The following is a 13,921-nucleotide window of genomic DNA, read 5'->3' on the forward strand; positions in this document are numbered from 1 at the left end:
CTCTGAATTAGGCATTTAATCTGCCATAAGGTTTTTTCCAAAAATTTTCTTTATCTTATTTTGTATTATAAATATATGAACTGATAAATTAATACTGATAGTTGGCTTGTCTCTTGATAGATGAGCAATTCAGGTTATATCACATTAACATAATCCATAATGCTTTTAAAATGTCATAATCATTTTTAATTTGCTTTAAATAAATGCAATTTACCTTGGTGCAATCTTTGAGTATAATTTATTTGTACTTATGATGGTAAATTTTGTTGAGGGTACATTGGGGTCTATTTTTTAGTCAATTACATATTTGGATTGGATCATTCTCTCTAATTGTAAGGCAATAAGTTGTTCTAATCAGTAAAGAAAAACATACACACTCCTCTCTATTTAAAGTCTGCTGCAAAGAGGTTGGTGATTTATTTGCAGATTATTATAATAACTTCAACTAAAGTAACTAATTTCTTAGATCTTAAAGCAGTTCCTTAGAAAAGGTTTTGAAGATATCATTGCCAATATTAATCTTAGAATGTACTTTTTCTCAGTGGATATCTAATTGAAGAAATTTATTCAAACTTTTAAGCTGATAATAGCATTCTATCATCCTCAAATCTAGTTTCTATAATGTATACGTAGGAACTTAATGTGAACAGCTATAATGCATATCTGATATATCTCCACTGTGTGCAAGCATGAAACCAATTGTTGCACTGTGTCAATGGAAATAGTTTTGCAAATTATGAATTGTGAAATTATTCTTATATATTTAATTGCTATATTTATTCTTTTACAGCTTTGAAAGCAGATAGGAAGAGACTGAAAGCTGAAAAATTCGACTTATTGAATCAAATGAAACAACTCTATGGAACTCTTGAAGATAAGGAGAAAGAGCTCAGAGATTTTATTAGAAATTATGAGCAGGTAAATAGTTTAAAATACTACAAAGACAGATTAACCCATGAAACTCACCGAATTTGATACCATGTACTCCAACCATAGAGGCTACTCTTGTAATAATTGTTACCAAACATAAAGTGCTTCTATGCAATTGTAAAACAAGACCTCTGTGTGCTTATTTACAATTGAGAGGTGATTTTTTCTATATTATTTTTATAGAGAATGCATTTATATTGCAAAATGTGTGTCTATGTAGATTGCTTTCGCAGCAACCTGAAAGGATACATATTACATCTCTGAAAGATTCCATTTGATTGAAATCTATTAACATTGATGGACAAGCAATATTATGAGTATTTATTATTTGTAAAATGCATAATCTTTATGAAAGATGCAAAATCAGATCTCATAACTGTACAATTGATGCGGATTTCATCACTTATGCTCTTAAGGAAAAAGATACTTTCATTGAAAGTAAAGGTTATATTTAGAGTGATCTTCCATCTTATGATGCAAATAATATTCCCTTCATAGCCACTTCTAAAATTTCCAACATTTAACTCATGTTAGGAAAGCTAATGCTTCTCCAAAAGGAAGACAACCATAAGAATGATATGCATAACACTAATGAGTTTCTAAAGTTATTTGTCATTAAAATAAAAATTGCATGATTTTTAATGAGGTACAGAACTACAATATCTAAATTTCTGTTCACAATTCCATCATGAAATAAGTGTAGTTATAATTATCCAGCAGCAAAATTATGTCCTAGTACTCATTTTAGATATCCTAATGAAATGGAGGGGTAAAGCAAGTAGATATTAATTTTTGATTGCCACAGAACAGTTTCTTAAGTTAATAACAATAACTCAAAACCATGTTATGAAATGTTACCGAGCTTTTAAAATATTGCTGCATTTTGATATTTACTCCAAATATGAGTTCCTATAATTTGGCAAGAATAACATCATTCTACTTTTTACAATTAGTCTCAATACAGCTGTAAACATAAACTGTGGTAATAAATTTATTGTCAACCCAAAGAAAGTTACAAACAAACAACATAATTTATCAAAAATATTTTAATGTTGCTTGGATCAATATTGGCTTTCAAAGATAAAGGCACGTTGAACTCTGGAAAAGTTGGGATTACACGCATAAAAAGGAAATATGTGTTCAAAACAAAATGTAAGGGCAAATATGGCTACAGGAATAAGTCTTGTAAGCCTTAGAAAGAAAATGTTTGAAATGCTGAACAGCTGAATATTTTCTCACCATTAAGTTGAGCAGTGAAAGCTATTTCTGTCAACCCAAATAAAGCCTTAAATATCAATAAAATACACATTTATAAGTGGAATATTTTTGTAACAGTCAGTGATGTTTGAGTTAATTGAAATTGAGAGTTATCAGTGCAAACTTGATATCACATTCTATTCACACAACACTATTCCTGTCCAATTATGACTGTGTTTCCAATTAGACCTTTCAAAGAGTGATCCATTTTGCGATTTGATGTCTCACTGCACAATCCATGAAGATATTTGGAATGGACCCTTCCCCAAATGCAGGCAAAAACTTATTCTCATCTGTTAAGGTAGCATTGCCTATTACTGGCTTTCTCTTTTCTCTGTGCTTTCATATTTGAGTAGCAGTTTATTCTTTCCTAAGCAAAAATCATTACAACCAATTCTTATTAAGACAATTATGCTAGCCCACATATTCAGGAAGCTTTGTTTACTAACTCTTTCAAAGAACAAAATTTGAAAATCTTTTATTTACTGAATGACAGTGAGGTAGCAGTGTGATAAAACTCATAATTCCATGAATTAAGTTCATCATTCCCTCACCAAAACCATACTGTTCACGAAATTCCATTGTCTGTCATTGCAAACCTCATTTTTGTAGCACACCCCATTTTATTCGTTACCCTTACTTAAGAGTGATTTGCTTTTAGTCTTGCAGCCTTAAGCTCATAATACCTTTCCCATCTACATATGCATTATGTAAGCAACTTTATGCATAGTGTATGCATGCATAGTATTAGTATTTACCATTAGAAAGGGATGGAGGTTGGAAAAGGAAGTTAGGAAATTAAAAGAGTATTACGAACAGAGGATGATGATGTAAAAATGGATTTCTTGGCTAAATTTATTATTAATTAACATGCTTTTTGTCAATTCAATATTTTTTGCATGGTTGCTAATAATTGCTGCATTAACATATTAATCATGGAAAAAATAGAGTCAGCATTGAATTTTTTTATTATCTAATTCTCATTTTGAATCAAAATGAGCAAAAATAAGTAAAATCACGACAAGGACTATACTTCAGGTATCAACTCACCTACTGTAAAATGTCATTAATCAGAGTTTTCCCCTCTGCACCTGGGTATAGACATCACTGTAAAGGTATCTAAATATCCAGTGGAATATGAAAATTCCACAAAAAGTACATGCAGACATAGGGAGCTTGTTATGAAGTTGAACATTTGCTTGGAAAACAAGCACAGCAGGAGCCAGAAAAACCTAGAATACTGATTTGCTAATTATTTTGTTAGTCAATGCAAAATATTGGTGATCTCACATCCTTACAGCTTTGTAATAGTTAGGTCAACAACACAAATTTTAAACAGCTTCATTATTTCCTTGGGCTTCTAGATGGATAATGTACACTGTCAACAGAGAGTTAGCATTAGTGAAAGCCTAAATGCCAAACTACTGGTATTGTTAATTTATACAAATTTAATATAGATCTCTCATACCTATACAAGAAGTTGTACTTTTCATTTGCAAAACTTATACTGATATTCATTTAACGTAGCTTGTATAACAAACAGAAGTTAATATTCTTCACTTAATCATGATCAGCTGAGATATTCAACTTTCCAAAACATCAAAATTCAATTAGTTCTTTCCTTAATCTTAATTTACCCTGGCCTCAATTTTACATATTATTTCCCTGGTCCACTCCAAAATGTATTTTTAGCGGTCAACTGCATATTTATCCTCTTGTAGTAGAGTTGTCTTTTTTATTCAATAGAAGCTCATAAAAAAGGTAATATGTTGCTTAAGGATAGGTTTTCAAAGGTCCACGTGATAATAAAAGCAAAATTTTGTTTTGAGAAGGTAACAGTCAGGGGCAACTTTAATTAATACCTAAGAAATAGGAATACTACTATGTCACGTATCATACAGGGTGTGGCAATGTAACTTCCTTTTTTAAAGGGCTTTTGCTTAGAAAGAAGGAAGTTATGTTGCTGCACCCTGTATACCTCTACTCTCTACGACTCTACCAACCCTTTCTTATTTTATCTGATTGATTATAATAACATTTTTAGAGCAGGTGAATTAGCAAAGAATGGCATCTGGAAACTAGTTGCACTGCTAATCATCATGGCACAGTTCACATTTAATCCACAGGGCAGGTATTTGAGATCCAAGAATTTTGGAATAGGATTCAATTACTTTTAAATCCATCAATTATCTTATAAAGTTGATGGATTTAAGATCTAACTGTTTCCTCAAGTCCTAGCCTCATTTCTACGTATTATGGAGGCACTTGAAACTATGTGGGAAATTATTGCAGGGCTGAAACAAAATCCATTTTTAATTCAATTCAAAATTACGTATTAAAGGCAGTTTTTGAATTATTATATAATACATATCGCATGGAATTTTTGGCATACATTATTTCCTTCTTTTAACTAAAAGTAATGAACTGGTATCTGTAGATCCGACCATGAATACACAATTAGAGAAATAATCAAATAGTCAATAGATTTGGGTACTTATTTTGTTCATGAATAATCTGTGTCAATTTAAAGATTCTTCTCACTCCTCATCCAATCTTTAAAAATATTTTATCATTACCCATCCCTTTCTATTGGTGCTTAAACCCTTTTATCATGTGCCATTTGGTATCTTCCAAATAAACATGTAGGGTTGGTTATCACATGAAATTCAAGGCTTTAGCTACTCTCTGGGAAGGCATTATCTGAGTGTGAATGAAAGAAAAAGCAATGTGTGCTTCAAGTAGTTGGTATCTGCAAGTGCCCCATAATTTGGAGAGAATTCTCAACAGAGTTTTCATCTGTCAAATGGGCTTTTACGATATGTGTATCCCTTTGTCTTTCATTAAAACACATTTTAATATCATATTTCTCTCCAAGCTTCCTACATTTCCACTAATTCTAAATTGTTCATATGCCCATTACAATGCAAATTACCTCAATTAGCAGTCACTTCCTAGAGTTATTACTACTTACAGAAAATATAGACTGTTGCTGGGATATCAAAAATATACTGGTACATACTCTTTCATAAGTATATTTTGCCATTAATTCTCCATTTCTACTTAAATTTGCTCTCATATTTTATATAAGTTGGCTCAATGAAAATATGCTATAGTAACAGTCACTCATTATACAGAGATCTTAATACTCTCCAATTTTATTAAACATAATTATGCAAGAAGCTGAAGTGAAGTGCTCAAATTTCAAGAAATGAATGGCTTCCATTGGGAAAATTTTGAAAAAGCAACTTTGTCTTCCTTTTGGGTAGAAATGCAAATCATCTGTGAATTATATATAATGTACATACTGATGTTTTGTCTAACTTTTTATGGCATAAGCAATATACAATAAATGATGAGATAAAAAACACCACTCATGAGACTATCATAACCCTCTGGAGTTATAAAGCAAGAACAATTTTATTCATAGTGAGAAAAATTATGTGTACTCAGTCAAGAAAATCTATTATACATGAAATTACCCTCCAGCAGCATTTTTACATTCGACTCTTGTAGAGAACCACATACATCCATTCTACACTCCATTGACATCATTCTCATGATAACTGAAATGTCAAACTAGCATTGCTGAAATTAGCTGAGTAATATACATTCATAGTGAACATCTTTGTGAAATCTAGTTTAGTAAAATAATTTTTTCATCAAGCTGCAAAATAGGTATGATGGCTGACCTTGAAAAGAGGCACTCTATTTTACCTTGCACAAATTCCCTCCGCCACAGATAATCCCTCCTTTATTAATGGTATCAATAAGAGTGTGTCCTAGTCATACAGCTAAATATTTATTAAATTACCTATTCAATTACTTGTTTCATTTATATTTTTTCTGAAAGGCACTATATATTTTTATAAACAATATTATGGCTATTTGCCTGTTTTGAATTCTGCTGTTTGATAACAAGCAGTTTACTGCAAAAAATCATTAAAAATAAAAACATTCAGTATTAAAATGGCTCAACAGTTTATGATAGGTATACAATAATACATTCCAATAAAATTTGACTAGTACCCACTCCAAATGCATTTATGTTGTTTTTTAAGATGTATTCTATTATGATATCTTCCACTTGTTCATCTAGCATATTTTTGTGTGCCAATCATTTAACTATTGTTGTATTTACTGCTATTGCAGTAAATCATATTTCTGGTGATTTTTTTAAGTTTGCGTATCAAGTACTATCATTATAATAACTATAATAAGTTATTGTTTGGTCTATCTCCAAACTGTCTGGAGGATAGAAAGTTTACCACTCTCATTTACAAACTCTGAACAATAAATTTTTATGAAGAATTGAAACATAAAATATGTTATGTTTTAAAGTCAGAATATGGTGGGCGCATTTTTGTGAATTCATCTATTCTCGGTGAATTCAATGAAAAACAGAATCCACGCAAAGCTAAAGCATTCCATGATCACAAATGTAGGTTCCTTTCTATGAAACCCTTTATACTTCAAACTGCATAGTGTTGTTTCTGAATCCAGCTGGGCCCAATGGGTAAAGATTAATTAATACCAAACAAAGGCTATCTTCTTTCACATCATCTCTATGGAGGGCATGTTCTTTAATTAATCTTAAGAAAACATTTGGATTTTTATTGTTGTAAAATGTTCAGTTTGGAAGAAATCTGAATGCACCCACCCCAATCCAACTTTAAAACAAATTGAAAAAATTCAATACTGTATATTATTCAAATTGTGCATTCTCTTTGTGATCATTCACATACATATATTAATAAACTGTTTTATCGGGAGGTCTGCAATCGATCTCAGATTAAGTAATGCTTTTTGGGTTAGCACAACGTCTTCCTCATAAATTATATTTAGACATACTTCAGATTAGGTAAAGAACAGCTGTTTTATTTCAAGTTATTGTGAGTAGAAATTTCAATTATTTCCCATAAATCTGATAGTGTTATAATTGTGAAGCAAATTTTCATACCAATCAAATGTATAGGTGCAGCTTCATGGTTCTTATATTTCATTTATTGTAAATGAAACAACTTCACTGTGTACATGTTATGCCTGAAAATCAATGTTTTAATGATAACGTTATTAGCAATAACTGCACCCAATTATGATGTAAAACTTTCCATATTTGGTGACATGAATGTGAAACCATATGTAGGGTTCCCAACTTTACATTGTTTTGAAAAACTGCGTCATCTCAATTTGATGTCATTACCTCCTGACTTCATTGTATGCCTTAATGTACTAGCATACTTCAAGAATAAAATGTTTTAATCAAATGTACCAGGCCTACTTTTTTTCATTCAACTTTTTATCTGGTACTCAAGGATGCATAAAACTCTTGCTAGCCCTCTTTAAAATATTCCAAAGCATTACCTCAATGATATCTTTCACAGCTTACACAAAAAAGTGGGAATAAATGCTCAGTTTAATCAAGCTGACAAAGTGAAAGCATGGAGATATCATTGTGGCCAATAACCTCATCCTATGACAGCTTTATTTATTTTCTGCCATTAACTTTTGTTTCGTGGGAATAATAATGCATTATATCAAAACTCATCGCAAGGGGTTTTTCAGAATTATCTGTTGGGAACCTTTACAATGGTAATTTCAATTTGTCCAAAGCAATATATATTCTGGCTTTTTCCTTCCAAAACTTTTGAGATAATTTTTTCATGAACATTATGCCTATTAAATTTATACTCTTTTAGAAAAACAAAATTTTTATGCATCTTCGAACAAATGCTTTTATTCTGTCTGCTTTAGAGGATGAGAGAAAATGAAGCTTCACTGCAACAGCTGTGGTCCGAGAGAGAAGAGAGAGAAAGAGAAAGGTGGAGGTTATTGCGCCATGCCAAAGACCAAACTGAGAGAGGAATCACACTAGCAGCACAATTGAGTGCAAGGGAGGCTCAGGCAAGAGAACTTCACCAACAGTTACAGGAAGTTAGTAATGCACAGCGCACACGCACAACTAAACATTCGATTTGAATTCAAATGATGAGATACCACAATGAGCAACATTAAAAATAATAATACCACAAATTGCCTTTAGGAACTATGGAGAGATCTTGTGATTATACAGATCCAATATCTGCTCATTATTGTATAAAGTTTTAAGTATTTTATGTCTCTGAAATATTAGCTTCTCTAATAAATATTTAGGGTTTTGGGTCATGTCCATCAAAGCTGTAACAATCCAGGGAGTGAAAAAATTAACTGAAACCTAGAAATATTTTTTCATATTAAAATGAAAATACTGACGTTGGCATAGTTGATGAGTTGCCTGAGCTGCTGGTAAGCATTTCCAACTTATAAATATGAATTAAAAGCTTTGCTTTCTTCTTCAAATCTCACAAACTCTCCCACATTTTTGTTTTACATAATGTCTGACAACTTTTGAATTTTTTATGCAGTGTGATGCTATGTATTACAAACCATCTGAGAAATTGTATATTTATTGGAAAACTTCTAAAAAAAGTTTTCTACTCAAAGATTTTAGGTATCCCATGTCTTCATGCTTTGCCTTGGCTAACTTATATGTTTAATGTATGAGATTTCTTCCAACATGTCCTAGTTGTTCCCTAGTAAATGCTGAAATGCAAATCATTCAGAAAGAGCAATTATTTCAAAAGCATTTCAGTGTATAAATGTCTTGATATATGTGTTCAATGGATTTGTGTTCACATTTTAGTCACACAATGCACTATAGTAGAATTGCTTTGTGAAATTTATATGAATATTATTTGGTATATTTGTATAAATGCATGACTTACTAACAATAAGTAAATGCATGACAAGATATTAACAGCACTAAATTAAGAAAATAGCTTGCAATAAAGTGGTGTACCAGAATATTTATGGGTCATTTTAGGTCAAAAAATAGTTTCCCTTGACCAAAAATTGAATGCTTGATGGCTATCTGGATTCCTATAATTGCTTTTAAATGTTCCTGTGCCTTTTGGAGAAGATTTAAAAAATTGATAAATTGCAAATCTTCCTATTAACTCACTATTAAATTTAACTTCAGAGTTCATTGATTTTAAATTAATTTCCCAGAATGTGAACCAGATACATGAGAAACATATTCCTAGCATCTGAGTTTATGTCTATGAATTAATATGTACTGGTGATTAAAATGAAATTGCAAATATTCAAGTTTGACAGACGTGAAAAAAATTTTAATAAGTTTAATATTATTTTTTTGCATGAATAAGACATTTTTTTCCTTTAATTTGACATTTCAACCATCTCACAGTGTAAAAGACAACTGGTAACAGCACAAGGAACATGTGGCTGTGGTGCATCATCTGACCAGGAGTGTGGGAATGGATCTATGCACAATTGCCGTTTGAATGGGTCAGGGATGATAGGAGTTGGGTTAGGAGGAGTCACACCTACAAGTGGGCATCCCCAAACTCCAACAGGTTCTGGTTCAGTTCTTGGTGTAACAATCAGTGGAGAAAGGGGAAGCAGTGCTGACTCAGGAGTTAGGGGAAGTTCAGATCGTGAGTCAGTTGCTACTTCTGCTGGAGGAGGAAATCTTTCTGATTCCACAACTGAAGGTAAGGGTAAAACTTAGTTATTTGAAGTAGTAGTGTTTATTGTCCATCTATGAAATGAATAGACATTTTTGTCCCTTTGTGCTCACCTAGCATCTTTTGCACTTACTAAAGAAAAGTATAAGGTTCATTGGTATTAAAGCCGAATGAATACTTATTAATTGCCTCTATATGGTACTTCTATCAAGCTATTTTAATAGGAACTCATTGTAAATCAAAATCACAACAGGTGTTTCATGTTTGTTGAACTTGGAAATCTGAACTTGTTAAGACATTCATAGTTAGGAGATATGAATTAAGTTATCTTTTCCTCACTTTCTCACGAAGGTCATTTTATTGCAATCTTTTATTAAAAGCAACCAATTTTTTTGCTCCTACCTGATTCTACAATACTTTCAAATACTATCATAGGGTATTCCTTCCCAAAATATTGGTTATATTAGGTCAAAAGTGGTATTAATTAAAACAAATTTGAGAGTACTGATATAAAGATGTCAAGTTTCATTGATACATTCCATTCCATTCCAAGTCCCTTTGGGAGGATACCCCTTATAATATTATTCTCAATCCCCCTAAAATGCAAGAGCTTATGATGGTTTAAATCTTGATAGTAAAAGCAGAAAGTGAAATGCTGCATAGAACTTATTTGTTAAATTTTCCTTCATGGCTTTGCACCCTGTAAAAAGTAACGAAAAATGCCATAGGCTAAAATATTTATGCTGAGAGGTTGGAATAATCTTTAGCGTGTTATAGCATATGACCTGTTGCCAGGCCCACCGCATGGAACTGATTGCATGCTCCACCTATTTAATTTATTAATTTATTAGATTGATTATGTGGAATAGAAATGTGACATTAAATTTGAGTGTTAGGTCCCTATGATTAAGGACATTGGATTTTGTTTATGTAAAGTTTCATTGAAATATGAACTGAACCATTATGTGAAGGATTAAACGGTCTTATTCTTTTCACTATTCATTTTATCTATTATTAAACATTTAGGAAATGTCATTCATCTTATGGCTTGACTTTCCTCCTTGATTTTTTTGTTGACCCTTAAGAATTTGGTTACCACAGAAGTCCCACTGTCTATGCCAGCTAATTTTCATTAATAGGATAAATGCCAAATTCAGATTGTCCTAGAAGAAAAGAGATTTCTAAAAAACACTTATGTATTTAAGAATAAACTGTAAGGGGGAGATAATTTCAGATTATTGTTTCATTTTGCATTGTAGGAGTACAAAGAAAAACTTTCAAGAGACCTTAGTAATGCAGTAGGTCACTATTAATTAGTAAAGTCATGACAATGCAATACTATGATGATATCCTTGGCTGAAAATATAAATAATTGTGAGAAAGTAGTCAATTGAAAACAGGAAATTTGATGGCTATATCAAATTTTTAGATTGGCAAAAAAATATAAAATCCTGCAAATTACTAGATTCAGCTTCTTATGCCACAATCTTTATGAAACTGAATCAGCAAATAACAATTGACAGCCTTCATTTTAAAACAGGGGAATGGGTTACTTTTCTGTTTGTTGGCTCATACAAAATTCACACCAAAGGAGTAGTTCAAGTCACCAGTTAATATCTGAATATCTTTACAATTAATTGCAGAGTGAAGAAGATCCTTAATATTTTAAAAATCAATGAAAATCACTAGATAACCAGTGTTGTATAACTAATTCAAATTCACTAGCCTCAAATGTAAATAAATTAGCATTGCACTTAAAAACCTTTTCCTCCACCATTGAAATACTATTCATTGCCCGCATTGTAATTTATATTATTGTGGAAACAAAGAGCACTGCCACCATTTTTAAAGATATTACAACAGAAAAATGAAATACACTTGAAATCGGCACTTATACTATATTAATTTCATTTCTGATCAAACAGTGTATAAAAATGCAAAGAAAATCAGCCCCCACATTTTCTTAGATCACATCAATTGAAGGAGTGTATTTTTTAGACATTTGTGTAGAAGTTTTTATATTGAAGAAAGTATAGTAGAAATTTTACAGAAATATCATTGATTCTTGAATTAATTCGTTGAGTGCAAAATTAGAAAAGTTGTTGAGAAAAAACCTTTTTAACTTCATTGAACACTGCCGCCAATTATGATTTTCCAGAAACCACACCTAAGGCAACGCCCTTCTTGGTTGAACGTTTTTAAATCTGGGTTGTTTTGAGAAGAAAAGTACATAATTCTCATGGTCCATCTTTGACATGCTAGATTCCACCAATATTTTGCTCTTTGTGGTCTAATGCTGAGAATAAGAGTTGATAACATTATTTGCACCTTGCAAACAAACCTGACGTAATTGTCAACTTTAGAGAACTAATTTTTGACTGACCTCTACTATGGGGTTCAAATTATTTTCATGCAATGCAATAACTACTTCTAAAAGTCTTCAAGAATATTAATATCAGCCCCTGGTCATTTGTAAAGGCTTTTGACTAAATGTAAGTCACGTGGTTTGCATTTTAAATAATTATTACCACTGGTATCATCTAACACTTGATACATTTTTGGTAACTCCAATCCAAAAAAAAAAAAAGTGAGCAACAATTGAAGTTTCACACTAATGAACTCTGATTGTCTACTATTATTTTGGAATTATCAAGATTAGCTTATCTTCTGTCATCTTGCATAGTTATGACAGTGATTATTTAATTACATCAGCATTAGATAGCCAACTTTGTAATTTTAATATGCAATTACCCTGCTGAAATTAGGATTAAAAATAGTCTTTCTATGGTGAAGGTGTGATGCCATTGGGTATGAGCAAGTGGTTTACATGGCCAGAACAATGGATAGTTACATCAACTGTTAAATTAACTCTTGATGACTAGAATGAAAATTGATTTACAGAATTAAATGATTCAATTGATTTGATTGTAGTTGGAATGAATAAAATCTTCACGTTAAACTAATAATCACTAATGATGACAGGTTCTCTGAAGAAGTTATAATTTTTATATAATAACCAAGCTGTATGTCTACTGAATACCTATATAATTACATAATCTATGATGATATGTAGGTCTGATCTGGTATTTTCCCGGCAAATAATGTTTTCCAAGATTATTCGGGTCTCCCACTGGGTCCACGTTCGTAGGTTTGCCGACGTTTTGATGGCCGACTCGTCCATCAAAACGTCGGCAAACCTACGAACGTGGACCCGGTGGGAGACCCGAATAATCTTGGAAAATATGTAGGTCTCTTGTTAAAGGCCATTGAGCTAATCTGTCACCCCTTAATGCATGAAGAAATCCCAACTAATATATCAACTGTAGGTAGTTTACATTAATATGCAGTAAAAAATAAAAACTTAAGTTGATTAAAATATGTTTGTTATCTTCTTCATCATGCCTGTTCTCAAATTATTTAAAAAATCAATAATATTTCATGAATATAATTTTTTTCACTCTTCTTTGAAAATGGCTTTTCATTGTTCACATATTCCACATGATTTTGTGTGACACCAAAAGAGTGAATGGAATGTTTGCTTAAAGAGAATTAAATATACTTTTTGCCATTTTGGAAATGCCCAAAATGGCTCAAAACAGATTAGAAAGAACTTATGCCACCTCAGTTGATATAAAATTATAATTAGTACTTTTTTATGGTTAGAAATTTATTTGCATTTAGGAACACCAACAATCACAGTAGAAGGTAGCAACATGGACATGGACTCAATATCTGTGATGTCTTCTATTGCACCTGCTTCACATATATATCAAAGTAAGTATGGCTGTATGCTTAATTATTGTTTTTGCATGAACATCTCTTTTACATGCCTATGGCTATGTGCATTATGTGATTTATAGGTACTTTTTATCCTAATCTAAAGAGTCTAAAGGTCATTATTTTATTGTTTCCCGCACTCTGTGAAAGTACCTCATGCTTATGCTTCCATGAAATTGCCTACCCAATATTTATTTCTTCTAATCTTCATTATATTTTATCAGAATTGGTTTATTAGTTACATCAATTTGTGAGTTTTTTTAGATTAATGCATTTTCACCTAACACATTGCATGTGATATGCATAATTTCTGGGAGATTTAAAGCATATTCACTGACATTAAAGAAAAAGTTATTATCTTTTCACCTTTATTTGTCTTCATTTCTCAAAGTTCTTTTGTAATCTCTCCACCTAGACCTATCCTACCCCTAGAC

At 31.7% G+C, this 13,921-nt stretch overlaps 1 protein-coding gene across 10 annotated transcripts in view; it reads left to right on the plus strand.

Annotated features, from left to right (window-relative positions):
- Liprin-gamma (liprin protein kazrin) overlaps positions 1-13,921 on the plus strand; it is a 146,735-nt gene that overhangs the window by 119,880 nt on the left and 12,934 nt on the right. For 6 of the 10 annotated variants that reach the window (XR_011701729.1, XM_071590373.1, XM_071590372.1 and 3 more), the window contains exons 4-7: positions 791-918; positions 7,939-8,118; positions 9,431-9,737; positions 13,374-13,484. Coding sequence is in view for 9 of the 10 variants with exons in the window: in XM_071590373.1 (XP_071446474.1) it covers positions 791-918; positions 7,939-8,118; positions 9,431-9,737; positions 13,374-13,484 (726 nt within the window). In the remaining variant the exon portion in view is untranslated. The remainder of the gene's footprint in view (positions 1-790; positions 919-7,938; positions 8,119-9,430; positions 9,738-13,373; positions 13,485-13,921) is intronic. The other 4 variants (XM_071590378.1, XM_071590374.1, XM_071590376.1 and 1 more) reach the window with 4 other exon arrangements.

This window comes from Hetaerina americana, unplaced genomic scaffold (genome assembly GCF_022747635.1).
Source record: "Hetaerina americana unplaced genomic scaffold, ioHetAmer1.1.p SCAF_4, whole genome shotgun sequence".
Classification (NCBI taxonomy): Eukaryota; Metazoa; Arthropoda; class Insecta; order Odonata; family Calopterygidae; genus Hetaerina; species Hetaerina americana.